Here is a 15509-nt window from a genome sequence, read left to right as displayed (position 1 = left end):
CTGTAAATAGCATTAAACTTATCTCTGTTTACAGTTTCATTGTCTCTGAAGCTCCTTATGGTCACAAAAAGCTTAGCCTGTCCTTACAAGATTCAACTGTCACTGAAACAAGAGTGTTCAAGTCCAAAGAAAACCAGTAATGTTCCTATTGGAAATTTTAAGACACAACTAAAGAAAAATTTATAATGATCTATTCTATGTGATCAAAAGTATCCGGACACACTGCGAAACATGCTTTTATCATAGAGGATGACACAGTACTGTCATCTACCATGTGGAACACATGGTCAGTGGTCTCAGTAGTCTGTAGACAGCACTATGGGACAGTCTGAGGAACTCATGGACTTTCAACGTAGTCACGTGGTTGGGTGCCACTTGTGTAAAAAGTCTGTGCACAAGATTTCCACCTTCGTAAACATCCCTAGGTCCACTGTTTCCAATGTTATAGTGAAGTGGAAACATGAAGGGATGTGCACAACCTAAAAGTGTGCAGCCTGTAATGAAAACATGTTGACCTCCAGACCGTCGAGTGTTGAAAAGAATCGTACAGCGTAATTGTCAATCATCCATCGCCAATATCACACAGGAATTTCGAACTGCATCAGGATCTACTCCAAGCACCATGACTGTTCGGCACGAGGTGCGGCAACTTTGTTTCCATGGCTGAGCAACTGCCCATAAGCCAAACCAAACATCACATAGGCAAATGCCAAATTCCACCTCGCATGGTGTAAGGAGTGTCAAAACTGGACCATAGAACAGTGGCAAACCGTTGTGTGGAGTGATGAATTTTACACACACACATGATGTGGCGATCCGATGGTAGAGTGTGGTGATTGCCAGGTGAAGGACATCTACCAGCCTGTACAGTGCCGACAGTGAAATTTGGGGGCGGCAGGGTTACAGTGTGGTCATGTTTCTCCTGGAGGGGGCTTGCCCCCTTGTTGCTTTACGTGGCAATGTCACAGCACAAGCTTACGTTGACATTTTAACTGCTTTCAAGCTGCCTACCGGCGAAGACCAGTTCGGGGATAACCATTGTCTCTGTTAACACGACCGAGCACCCATCCATACTGCAGGGCTTATGGGGGAGTGGTTTGACAACAACAACATCCCAATACTGGACTGGCCTGCGCCGAGTCCTGATTTGAATCCCGTAGAACATCTCTGGGAGGTATTAGAATGCCGACTTCGTGCTAGACCACACCTACACCTCTTCTTATTTTGGCGCTCCACGAGGAATGGACTGCCATTCCCCAGGAAACATTCTGCTACCTAATTGAAAGTATGCCTGCGAGAGTGAAGGCTGTTATCAAGGCTAAGGGTGGGCCAAAACCGTACTGACTGCCAGTGTTCCCGATGGAGGGCAGCTCAAACTTGTACTTCATTTTCAGGTGGGTATCTGGATACTTCTGATCACCTAGAGTAACACCTTACCAAATGAACACTTTAGCAAATGATGGCAGCACTTATTGGTAGAGGCACATATTTTTGGTAAATAAAAAAGCAAAATTTCGGTACAAAAACTGAGTCAATTTCGGGTTCAAAAGCGGTAAATAAAATAAAATATCGGTGTTATAGCGGTGAAAAATTGGATGAAAAGTGGTATATAAAAATACATTTTGGTTTTAAAAATGTGAATATAATCCTAAATTTGATTTAAAAACTACTTATTCCACAGAATTAACATTTCACTTCTAATAGCACAATTATGTAGTTATTAAGAGTATTAAGTTTATTTCTGTGTAAAGGAGTCCATTTTTTCTTTTCCAACATCAACAGCAGAATTAATCAATTTTCCGGGAACTCTCAGGATAATTCAGACCTCAGAAGGTGTCGCATTGGTGAATAAAACCTAAATTTCATGTTTAAGAGTTAATTTCGCTTTTTGCAGTTCATTTCGCATTATTTCGTGACAAAACATGGGCACAAAATACATCTCACACCTTTCAAAAACATGAAAAATTAACACTACAATGTGTTTTTTCAAATTTCGTTTTTTTGTCCAAAACGAAATATGCATGCCCCTACTTATTGGAAAAAAAAAGTCATAACAAAGATGATGATAGTAGTTCATGATTTTCATTTTATTTCTCTAAATACAATTTCAACATCAATGGTACGAAAATATTTTATTTAAAGATTTAATTTATTATCATATCACTGCTGTAGAAATGTGCATTTTTCTCTCACAGTCACAATTAAATAAATATGAACAAGAATGTTCCACTGCTCCAACTCCCCTCACAAAAACATGTTTACACTTCAGTATTGATTTCTCTTCACCACAGTGTAGAAATATAATATAATATATATATATTAGGGATGTGCCGATATGAAATTTTGGCCGATACCGATAACCGATATTCTACCGATCCGATATAAAATTAGAAATGTTCCTTGAAGACCCTGAAATTTTCATTGATCTCCGTAATAAATGTGTGTTTCGAGCTGAATGCAATGCAAAAGAAGTTGAATATTTAGACATTTACTTTTTCACAAAGTAGGGCATGGAGATTATCCATAAAAATTACAACAAAATGGCAGAATTTTGGACTAAATTATAAGATATTTATTGATATATCGGATCGGTAAAATAATCGGTAATTTTACCGATAAACCGATATGCCTATATCGGCCGATACCGATAGAGTACCGATTAATCGGTCCCATCCCTAATATATATTACATTAATACACTCACTGACAAAAAAAATGAAGCACCTGGAAGGAGTGGTGGAAATGAAATGAAAGTGATGACAGGTTATGTCACTGTATTGCAATGATTACAAAATCAGATCAAACAGACAACAGTGTGTACACTACGGGTGCACTGCTAACCTCATATCAGTAGGATGTTGGACCCCCTCAGAAGCACCGATTCAGTTTTGAACGGAGTCATAGAGCCATTCTATCCTCTTTTGAGGCAAGTTGGCCCACAGCTGTTGTAACTGGCCCTCGATATCCTGCAGATCATCACTGGGTAGGAGTTGACATCCGAGCTGATCCCACATATGTTCTATCGGGGACAGATCAGGGGATCTTATTGGCCACGGGAGTACCTCAACATGATGCAGGCAGTCCACCGACACATGTGCCGTGTGTTGACGAGTGTTGTCTTGTTGAAAGAGTGCGCCAAAATGTTGTCTCATGAGGGGTAACACATGAGGAAGCAGGATCTCTGTGATGTATCGCTGTGCTTTCAGAGTCACCCGAACTACCAACAGAAGTGATCTGAAGTCATGCCCTATGGCTCCCCACACCATGATGGCAGGGGTAATGCCAGTGTGTCTCTCCAGAACATTGGCAGGATATGTTCTCTCCTCTCGGTGCCATCATACTCACACACGGTCGCCAAACATGATGCAATGCAACTCGTCACTGTCGTCAGCAGTCCATGCCTCCCGGTTACGGCACCACTCCACATGCAGCCGCTTGTGTTCTGATGTTAACAGCAGCCTCCACATGGGATGGTGAACTCATAGTCTAGCTGCTGTCAGTCTACGACCAATGGAGCGGATGACACAGGGTTAGTAGAGAGTACTGAACATGTGTCCAGATAGCAGATGCAGATGTAATAGGATTGCATAATGTTTGGCACACACTACTGGGATCCTCCCTTGATGTGATCATTCTTGGTCGACCGGAACCTTCACTACATGTGTAGGTGCCCTCACATATCCATTGGTGACAACATCTGGCCAATGTGACAGCTGAATGCCTAAGATGCCTGGCAAGTGTACAATTCGACCTCATGCAGACTCCCAATGCCGCCCCTTTCGAACTCCGTCAAGTGGTGATAATGTTGTCTGATGCATCTACGAGGCATTCTCTGTGTTGATCACCTGCACTCAAGGTGTTGACTGACTGAGGCTCCACACACACCTCATGATCACCATCAGGCCTGATAACACTATCACGTGGTGGCCCAACTAATGCACTCTGATGGGCGTTCTAGATGTTACGTATCATTGCAACTCTGATCATTTACATACCCATCAATGATACACACGAGCACAAAATGGTGTCCATATTGGACCTTTCCTTTTGGGTGCTTAACCTTTTTTTGTTAATGAGTGTAATTGAGTTCAATATTACACACACTAACTTGTTGACAGTATGTTGAAACATTTTATTTATAACCATTCCTAGATAAGAATTCTTGAACATTAACATTGAATGCAAGGAGAAAATAGCATGTGCCCTGTCATTTCCTTCAAGCGTGGAATCAAAGTTGTTTGAGGTTGATTTGATGGTGTATGCGATTGAAAACTCATGGCGATGCTGTGTTTTGCTTCTTTTCCCAAAAGTACAAACTTTTGGGAAAATAATACCAAAAAAATGAGAAAAATAACAGGTTTCTTTGGGGGGGGGGGGTGAAATAACAGAGAAATTCAGGTTGCTGTGCTATATTTTGTAATATGATATAAACAACAAAATCAGTTGCCTGACCAACTGAAAAGCAAGATGTAAAATTAATTTCAAGTTATCTACCTAGTTGAGTGACGTAGGGTTCGCTGGTAGGAATTTGACTGCGATGGGGGTTAGAATATCTGCAGGTAAATATGTTAACATGTTCCCAATCAGAGAAATATTCCAAATCATGAATCTTATTGTATCTATCTAGTGAAATCATCAGGAGTATGAGCATCTGGAATAAGACATGTCTACTTGTTAGTGGGTGCTGGCTGGCTGTGTTGTTTAGAATGGTATGTGCACCTGCATGGGTAATGGATGCCATACAAAACCTACATTTAGAATTCTGGACTAAAGTATTGTGAGTACATAAATTTTAAAAAGTGCTGCACAAACAACTTACACTTATAACCTTATCAAATACGTTGCAGAAAAGAGAAATTAAGAAAAACTGAAGATGGAAGTGAACAGTGGTGGATCTCGTGATCTCTCAAAGAGAACAAAACTTTATCATGTTTTAAATTATATTGAAATAGCGCTAACTCCTGGTGCAGGACCTGCCTTTCTGACAGTGACCCTCTGTTGCCACGTTTACCTACGAAGAAACTTGAGGTCAAACAGAAAATTAGATCCACCGCTTGAGCAAGAATCGACAACATTATAATCTCTCCTCCCCAAAGCAACCAGCAGGAAAACAGGATTTTGTCAAAATAACTGTTCTGCGCTGTGATTACTAGGGAACGGAACTTTATGTGCTAAAAAACACAGAAATAATTACTTTTTATGGGTCATAAATGTTAAAAATATGTGATAAAAACAGGAAAATATGTGACAAAAATGAAAAACATTTGGTAACAAAAACAAAATATTACATGCATTTTAAACACCTGAAATCAGTTTCTAAATGCTTACCTCTTAGCGAGCTATTTTTTGGAAGAGTTGCAGTGGATCACCATAGTTTAGTTTTTTTTCCAAATTCTCCATTGTAAATCTGTGACGATTATCCCTAAAAAGCATCTTATATTTCAAGAAACAATTCTTTCATATTTGAAGCACGAAATGTCACAAACGCTGAAGTTTTCCAAAGGTTCCTCTTCCTCTACTTCACCTTTCAAAACACGTGCAATTTGGCACAAAGTTTTAAAACCTTGGTTTTTTCCCCAAAAATTCTGTACATTTAGACATTAGCACTTGTGCGTTAGATCCAGTGGTGGGGGTATTATTTTTCCCCAATAGGATCATAGGCGATGTCAGCCAGCGAGCGTGTTCAAAGACAAAACAAACCTAACACTCTCGATATGAAAGAGGTGGGGAGAATAAACATTTTTCCTTCGAGGATTTCGAGGTAGCTGAAGTCAATGAGCGATTTTATGTATTTCAAATAAAAATTCGCAAAATATGTATTTACATGCGGAAAACTGGAAAATATGTGTTTTTATGTAAAATAAAATTTGCTGTGTTGACATATAAGGCTATGATCAGAGTTTCGGCAAAAACGAGGGTCTCTATCTTATCGCGGAAAAAAATATGTATTTACCTAAAGTTCCGTTCCCTAGTGATTACACACTGGTTAGTATGCTGTCCCAACTGTGTGTATCTATGTTAATCAAAGATTAACCTTTTGAGACCCAAGGCCTTTTTCACATGTAAGCCTCTCTGTCCCGAGCCGATTTTGAGCAAAATGCAGAGTTTCAATTAAATGAGTGTAGATCGGAGACTAATTGCCCTAGAGAGATGAGTGATATACCGTTGTACGCGGAATGAACCAGAGATTCAGACTATATGAAATTTATGCAAATGCGGCGTATATGTGGTGGGGGGAAGGGGCTAACTCTCAAAATTCCAAAATTTCGGAAAAAAAAATAATTTGGTTCCCCCACCCTCCCCCCAAGAAAAAAGTACATGACAGTGTCAACATGCACATGGAAATGATCGCTGACATGTAAGGAATACAAAAATATTTGCATTATTATCATATGACCAATGTAACTTGAGTTGTACCCCCAAAAGTTATGGTCGGCACGCCACTGATTCAAGCTTCAAAATGCAGCGGTACCTTGAAATGACTATAGCTCAGAAACTAAATGCCCTAGAGATATGAAAGATATCCCGTTGTACGCAGAATGAATAACAGATTTAGACGATATATAATTTATGCACATTCGGCATATATATGGAGGGGGAAAGGGGGGAAATCCCCTGAAAATACTTTTTTTCTTAAAAAATGGGGTTTCGCCCCCCCCCCCCCCCCGAAAAAAAGGATATGAAAAGTTCAAAATGCACATAGAAATTATCGCTGGCATGTAAGAAACAGAAAAATATTTGCATCATTGTCGTATGTCCAATGTAACTTGAGTTGTACCCCCAAAAGGAATGGCCACTGATTCAAGCTTCAAAATGCAGCGGTACCTTGAAATGACTATAGCTCAGAAACTAAATGCCCTAGAGATATGAAAGATATACCATTGTACGCAGAATGAATCACAGATTCAGACGATATATAATTTATTCACATTCGGCGTACATATGGAGGGAGAAAAGGGGGAAATCCCCTCAAAAATACTTTTCTTAAAAAAATGGTGTTTCCCTCTGCCCCCCCCCCAAAATGTCAAAATGCACAAAATGCAAAATTTATGCAAATTTGGCGTATATATGGAGGGGGAAGCAAGAAAACCCCCAAAAATTATTTTAAAAAATTGTCACTTCACCCAAAAAATCTCCTTGCACTTGGGCACAAAACGACACCTACGCACAACATTCACGGACGAAAAGCTAGAACGCAGTGAAAAATGAGCACCGATTCTTGCAGCTGCTTGAAATTCTATTTTTAGACAATGCAGGGTAACCCCTGTCGCAACTCGTGGACACTTGTGGTAAAAAACAAAGGTTTCCTTCAGTGGGCTTCGAAATTCCATTCTCGCAACGCAGATTCAGCAACCAGTCTTCCCCCTCCCCCCACCCCCTCACGGAAAACTTTCATTTTGACATCGGATACTGATAAACAAGCTTCCTTCGAAAGCAGTTCACAGGCCGGAGTGAAAAGCATTGCTTTAGAACAACAAAGCCGGTGTTCCTTTGTCGGCAAAAATTTGACCTTGAAAAGAGATGCAAAAGAGAAGTCCCTTTTCCTTCCTTTCCCCCTCCATTTTCATGAAGACAAAAAAAATGCAAAAAACCATTTCTGTTAAATACATGTGTTAGGAACAATATTAAAAAAAAAATCGAAATTCTAGCCAAAAATAGAAAAGTTATAACGTAAAAATACGACCTTGACACAGCGTCTCGATTGAGACGCTTGGGATCCAAAAGGTTAAGAAGATGTCTAGTATTAACCATCTTTGATGGGCATGGAACATTAACATTATTTTTCAGAGAGATGGATTTGAAGAACTTCCTAAACCACAAAAACTCTGAATTAAAAAGCAGAAACACTTATTTGAATGTTCACATAAACACCATCAAGGCTGTGAAAATAGAAAAGGCATATTTTCTTCTTACATGTGGTTGTTGTCAAAAAATGCTCGACGTTTTGGCTTGGTTCTCAGAGGTTCATTTTTTTATCAATTCCTCTATAATTTTTTAGTGGACCGAGCCTCACACGCGTTTCTAGCAAGTGTGTGCTTATCAAACTTGTCACAAAGCACAAAAAAAAATCGTAGCCCATGAAATTTTGCCACAGAGATGAAATCTTATTACTATTTTTTTTAGATTGACAGGTCTTTTAACAGTGGTTAAATTTATTACATTATAAGTCCCAATAAAGAGTGTTAAAAGAGAAGAAGAAAATCGAAATTTTTTAAAAAAATTATTCGCCCGTGAGGCCACCACAATAGATCCAAAGTGAATGAAAAATGTAGTATGTAGCAGTGGTGCATTCCTACAACCATGCAAACTTTCAATGAAAACAGACTCATACTTCTTGTCTAAAAAATACAACCCATAGTAACAAAAGGTAAACAACAGACTTTTTCAAACGGCGCTTGTTAATAACAATGGATATATTGTTTTGTAATTCACATATTAGAGGTATACTGATGAACAAAAAAGACAAATGAAATCTTGTGTATAGTTCTTTAGAAATGGCACCTTAATTATTGCCACGTGGTACAAAATTGGGCATTCCCCTCGCATCCAAGCCCCCCCCCCCCCACCCGATCATCAATTGTCACACCTTGCTTTTTATTCACTATTACATGTACAATTCAATTTTTTCAAAAAATGCAGTGGTTTAGGAGTTATAGTGATTATTATAAGTCTGACCCATAATTTATGGTGAAAACATTGGACTCTTTCAACCTTCGCTTGTTGATAATAGTAAAAATAGATATATTGATTTGTAATTCAAGTATGTCACACCTTCATATGTATACTAATAAAAGAAAAACAGAAGTAAAGTATCGTGTGCACTTTTCAAGAAATGGTTCATTAATTGCTGCCCTGCAGTGCTGGTCAAAATATCAAACATCAGTTCTCATCAGAAATTCCGGCACGACCAAAATATCAACCATCTGCCGCATGAAGGTTAAAGGAGATAGCATTTTAACAATAGATGAGGAAAAATTAATGAGAATTAGCTTCTCTTTATTTCAGCTGTGAATGAAAACACCACATGATGCTGAATATGTCCCAGGGTATTTAATAAGATTCACACAGTTATACAGTGCAATTATTATACAAGATACTTCTAAAATTAACAATGAAAGGAAAGGAATTTTTTAAAAATGCTTACCTTCCTCTTCAGTCAATATTTTAGAATGATTCTTCAAGTATCTCTGAAGTTCCCCATTGTGGCACAGCTCTAGTACCAGATATACATAGTTCACATCTTCAAAGAAAGTGTAGAGCTCCAGAACAGATGGGTGCTTTAGCCGAGAATGAATTGCCACCTCTTGCCTCACTCTTCCAACCATACCCGCTGATTGCATCAGCTTTTTGTCTATCTGTTAATAACAATAAAATAAATTACAAGTATAAAATGCAGCATAATAAACATGTAAATACAGTGGTCTCTTTCTAATTTGAATTTGAATAATTTCAATTATTCAGTAACCTAAGATGCAGCATCCCACTCCACGAACGCTCCATCAGAGTCCCTAGACACAAAACACGAAGCAAGGAAACTTTCAACACTGCAACTCCCAGACTCTCACTCATTCAACGTTCACTATTTCATAGGCTAACAAATCAGTTCAATGTCATCTCAAACCAAATCAATATATTCAGTTCATATCCATCTTTTATCACCAACATAGAAAAAATTGTATATAAGTAATGCTTTTGTGAAACTCATCTGTTTACCTTGGTACTGTCCTAACTTGTTTATGTTTATATTTTGTTTATTTTATTTTATCTTGTTTCATGTGTTCATTTTAACACTAGTGTACTGTTTTACTGTTGTTTCTTTCTGGTTTAAAATGGCTTCTGCTGTACTGGAAATTTCAATAAATAAGTGAACCAAGAAGAACTGTTCAGGAGCCGTTTATAGGCTTCTGAAAATTGCTTGAAATTTACAAATTTAATTTGGGGGCAGATTTTAAGGATGGGTAACTCAGTAAATACAGGGGGTGCCAAAAAAATGTATACACACTTTAAGAGATGTTATCTATGTATTACTTTTCGAAGTTGAGTTGAATTATGGTAGCAATGTGTTATTTGATGTTCGCTCAACAGATGGCATTAATGAAATTAATGGAAGTGTCACCATGCGACAGGCAGGACAGTCAAAGAAAATGGCGGAAGCATGGTTGTCGTTCTAGGAGAGCAGTATTGTGAGTGGTTCGAAAACAGTTACGAGAAGATGGGGAGTTTGTAGGGAAAATTGTTTGGTCTGATGAAGCACAGTTTGACTTGAACGGAATCGTGAACTGACATAATTGTGTATACTGCACTCCAGAAAATCCATGGGAAAAGAAGACAATTTACCAGGCCTTAGAGTCTGGTGTAGACTAGTCTTCTTTCAGTGCATGTAATAATCTTGGGATGAAAACTTCCCATTACGCTGTTTCTAGGATTACCACATGCTTGTTCTGCTACTTTCTATCTCACGTGGACAATGGTTCATAGACTTCTGTGGCGAGCGAGTAAACTGTTCCAAGCAGGACATATTGCTGTGCGAAGCCTCCCGGGATTTCCCTTGTGCAGATGACACACAGTACCATGCGTCTCATACTTATCACGAATGCATGCAATTGTTAGGCCTGTTGGAGGTTCTGGTGCATACTCACCCCTCCATTGCTCTTGTACTTCCACAATGCTTCAAAATGGTATTGCATTCCATTAACCACGACCGTGCTTCCGCCATTTTCCTTGACTGTCCTTCCTGTTGCATGGTGACGCTAACATTCATTTAATAAATGCCATCTTTTGAGCGAACATCAAATAACACATTGCTACCATAATTCAATTCAACTTCAAAAAGTAATACATATATAACATCTCTCAAAGTGTGCATACATTTTTTTGGCACCCCCTGCATTTGAGCAAGGACCCCATTTCAATAACTTTACGACATGCCCATGGCCTGGAGAAATGCCAGCCTCCCCAAGCCATAATTTGTTCAGTAGTTACAGCTTGCTAAAGTTTGGGGCAAATACATCACAACATTGGGCCAGTTTCAGGCCAAGTGATAAACAATATATTGCTTTCTGAATTTTGATTACACAATGATGCTTTTGTGTACAAAAAGCTTAACCAGAACACAAAGTTGCAATGTGGTAGGTTCCTTGAGTCATGAGCAATAAGCATGACAAACTTCATGACTTATTTGTATTTGCATGGCATTAGGAAAGTGTCTTGCACAAAAGCAGCCCTGCTGCCAAACTTCCCTACTAAGTGCTACAATTTCTTCATGTTTGAAAACATTCATGCAGAATTTACATATAATTCTCAGTAGTTAAAGAATTTCCCGTCAGTACAGTTGCAATACTTACCATTTTTATTGCTACCTCCAATCCTGTTTTCAGACATCTTGCCTGGTACACGTTAGCAAAACCTCCTTTCCCAAGTAATCCCAATACTTCATAGTCCTAAAAAAAAAAGGGGTACAATTATATTACATGCCTTTTATATCTACAGTAGATAAGAGAATACAAGGGAGACATTAAAACCAACACAATTAATGCAAAACAAGCTGCATTTACAATCACCATTTCACAGTAACTCTTAACACTAGAACGGAGAAAGCTCTGATACCCCTAGAACAGTGGAAATGGGTAATTTCGACCTCTCATAAGAAGTGCATTTAAAAATTCCAAATTATTTTGGTATTTGAACATAATTTTATATTATTTTCTGTGTGTTACTGATTATAATGAAAGTGTTTTAGTGGTTTTTGATACATTTTGATTACAAATTAAAATTATAATCATCAACAACTGAACACACATTTCATCACGAGAAACTGCTACTTGAAGCAAAATGTTCAGATATGTAAAATAACTAGCTGAATGATGACATGCTTGTAAACTATTTTAAGTGGAAAAAATGCTCAAGACCGGATGATACAGGAACCGCAACCTAACACTGATATTGCAAAAAGTATAAATGAAACTTTACATGGGTCAAATTGTTCTAGGGGTATACGATGAAATTTCACAGAAAGATATTATATTTTGTTGATTTCAATATACCATCTTAAAGAGGACAAAGAATTATGAAAAGTCACAAAATTTCGAGGAAAAACACGATAGTTATTAAAGAAAGAGTGGAGGTGGGGCATTTGGACCTCTCCCCCCATTCTAGTGCTAATCAAATGTGTATATAATAACATGTTAAAAAAAAAGGTAAGGCAAAGTTCCCCGTACATAGAGCACCATGCCATGAATGCATATTTAGGGGATGTGGGGGGTAGGATGTAACATATTCTCGATCTCGGCCATTTTGGAGGTGACATGATCAGCACCTTTACCCTCCAGAGCTGGCCCCAGGTACCCATTGATTTGAGGCTGGGTAAGCCCCAGAGCTGCATTATGCAAACAAGGCCAGAAAAATTCCGACCTTAGGTCACACATCCCAAGAACTGAACCCAGATCTCTGCATGGCGGTCAGATGCTCTACTGACTAGACCACCATGGCTCAGGTACTTGAGTTACCAGCGAGGCTAATTAGGTGTTCACATCCAACATTTCAAATGCACACCTTTCTCTTATCAGGGAATAATGATTGGAGACAAAGTAAAAGGCTACATATGTGCATATGAAGTACACATATTGAACCTCAGCACATATTGTTGGTTCACTTCATATCCTGGTAAACAGACGGTGACAGATGATCACTGCACAATGTAAAAAGAATATTTTATTCTCATATACCTTGTATGTATGTGTTCACATGATTTTTTTTAACATAAAACATTGATATCCGGTGGGGGTTCTAGGGACAGAGCCATAGCACTACCCTCAGATGAAGTGCATGCTTCACCAAAACATAGTTAAATTAATAACTTTATAAAGATTTAAATCTCGCAATCGTTCAAGCTTACAACAGCCTCAACCTCCACATGGCATCCAAAACTGTTATGGCCCAATTGACGCATGCACCCAAGGCTTGAAAATATGCTAGCAGTAAATGGGTAGTAGGGGGTGGATATGCTAGCCATAAGACACCAGCACAGCCAATTTTCTTTTGGTCCGAAGCAATAGCTCTACCATTGTGTTGGCATAGTTGCCAACTTCGGAGAGAAATCGCTAATTGTGAACAATTTGAAATAACTGTTGGAGAAACAATTTGTAAGATAGGTACTATCTACTTCTCTTCCTATTTTGGAAGGAACAAATGTAATATCTTCCCATATTTATGTAACTATTTGGATAGATGCGTCTCAAAGGCCATTCAGACTTTAACTTACAGATATCTTCCTCAAGGAAAGATATATTCCTTCCTCTCACCCACTCCTTTCCCCATGCACAGACACATGTATTACAACTGAAAATCTAAAATATTTTTTCTAAAAAAAAAAAAATATCTAAATATTAAAGTGACCTTTCATCACCAGGGTATTTCTGACTTTTTAGAAAACAAAATTCTATTTAAATTACCTCTTTCTATGACACACGCTAGCGGAGGATATTTTTTTCACTTCTTGATTATGTTGGCACTACCCACCACTGCTGAAATCTGTCAATTCAGTAAAAAGAAAGAAAATCAGTTCCCAGCCCAAAGTAGAAGATTATGGCACCACTATATGCGAGTCAAGTATCATTTCGAAAAAATAAATATATTTTTGCTTGTCTAAACTCTTTTTGTTAATGAGATATTGAATAAACAAAATTGTTCTATTTGGATATGGTTCTATGATAGTGCTTCAGATGGGCATATTGGTGGGATATTTCGCATACTCAATAAGTTAGTGCTCCTAATCACGAATCTGCAGTTAATATTTGGCGGTCACGTGTAGAATTTCGAAAAAAGGGGGTCCGTGATTGCAACCGACAATGCAAGATTGCTCATTGTTTACCGGAAGATATTCTGTTTCCAATACTTAAAAAACGAAATATACATTCCTGATATTACTACGACCCCAAATTTTAACTATGTTTGCCTAACCTGACCTTACCATGAATGGTTTGTGGGGCACTGTAAAAAAAAATGTCAGATATATTTTAACTGTTTGCCTAACCTGACCTTACCGTGAATGGTTTGTTGGGCTATGCATGAATGGTTTATTGGGGCACCATAAACAAATGTCACTTTCGTAGCACTTCAGCGACAAATTTCCGGTAAATAATGAGCAATCGTGCATTGTCAGTTGCGATCACGGCCCCTTTTTTTGGAAATTCCACACGTGACTACCAAATATTCGTGATTAGGAGCCCTAAATTGTTGAATTATCCGGTATTGTAAAATCTTACCTGTTTTTTTTTTCAAAAATGATATATTCTTTTTAGGTTTGATGCTGTCAGTAATTTTACCCTTCGCTTAATGCATGTACAAAGAGAAACCACTGAATGTTGGCCAGAATTATTATTATTACTTAAGGGAGTAACTTGGGGTCAAATATTTCTGTTATTTGTAATTTCCGCGCCCTAAAACAAATGCTATGTCGTAAAAAACACGGATATCTATCGATAAAAAAGTCGACGCAATTCTCGAAGGAGTACAGTAATTCTCTAAGGAGTTGAGTCTGTCGTCAGTCAACCATGTTTTTATATTATGAATAATGTTTTAATATGCATTAGGTCACATTTAACGTACATTCAACAAATATTGAAGATAAAAAGACAACTTGTTTAACGCCTCCCGATAAATAAAAAAACACGTATAATTTTATTTAGTTCCCTAGGTTTTTCTTTCGATGAATTGGGAAACTTCAACTTGTTAAGCAAAGGAACATTTTCGAGAACATCATTTCCATTTTTTACACTTAATAGGTGAAATATGGGTATACCGAAATATGCAATTTGTTAAAATTATTATTCGATTCGGATTCATATAAAAGTGTGTGACACTATGAAATCTCTTTCGTAATAATGCTCGCAAAATGCTTTACTCAGCCGGCCCGACTGTAAAAAAGTGTGTCACAATGGAATACAACCAAGTGACCATTTGTATATAAATATCTTCATGTCAGCACTATTCATAAAATGTAACAAGCTTTTCTCTTTCTAATTTGGAATTTGTAAATCAAACGCTTACCTCTATACAATCACCAAAATTAACGGATCTTCCAGTCTTTGTACACATCATGAAGTTCCACTTTGTACACTAACTTCCAACAAACAATTTTCCTTCTTGCTTTAATTTTACGAACATTATTCTATGTTCTACAAGTTTTAAAGAAATCATAACACAAAACATAAATCGTAAACTACTTCATGACACCCCGCCTTCCGGTTTTCTTCCGGAAACCGAAAGCGTTCTTTCAAATGTGATGCAGTGGTACCAAGTAATGGAAAACAAAAATTTCAATTAGAAATATGTAAATCTCCCAATGTACATTGGACATTAACCAAACCACTACGACCAGTATTTGCTGGAAAGTAAAGTAAGAAGTTACAAGTAACCCAGTTGCAAGTAACAGTTTCCTTCTTTGTGTAACTTTTTCAATAGAAGTAACGTTTTCAACAATTACTTTTACAGTTACTGTACGACTGCCAT

The 15509-nt window shown here is 37.9% G+C and overlaps 1 protein-coding gene across 2 annotated transcripts in view; it reads right to left on the bottom strand.

Moving 5' to 3' along the window:
- SAK (polo like kinase SAK) overlaps window positions 1-15247 on the bottom strand; it is a 93597-nt gene extending 78350 nt beyond the window's left edge. Inside the window, exons 1-3 of one of the 2 annotated variants that reach the window (XM_083134009.1) lie at window positions 15048-15247; window positions 11345-11440; window positions 9145-9355 (exon numbers count right to left, since the gene is read on the bottom strand). In XM_083134009.1, coding sequence (XP_082990135.1) covers window positions 9145-9355; window positions 11345-11440; window positions 15048-15098 — 358 coding nt within the window. In that variant the 5' untranslated portion in view covers window positions 15099-15247. Of the gene's footprint in view, window positions 1-9144; window positions 9356-11344; window positions 11441-13450; window positions 13469-15047 lie in introns of those variants that run through there. The other variant, XM_083134010.1, reaches the window with a different exon arrangement.
- Between the last annotated feature and the right edge of the window lie 262 nt (window positions 15248-15509).

The sequence above is a fragment of the Lepisma saccharinum genome, chromosome 13, assembly GCF_977018435.1.
Source record: "Lepisma saccharinum chromosome 13, izLepSacc3.1, whole genome shotgun sequence".
Lineage (NCBI taxonomy): Eukaryota > Metazoa > Arthropoda > Insecta > Zygentoma > Lepismatidae > Lepisma > Lepisma saccharinum.
This window is presented reverse-complemented; position numbering and strand designations above follow the sequence as displayed.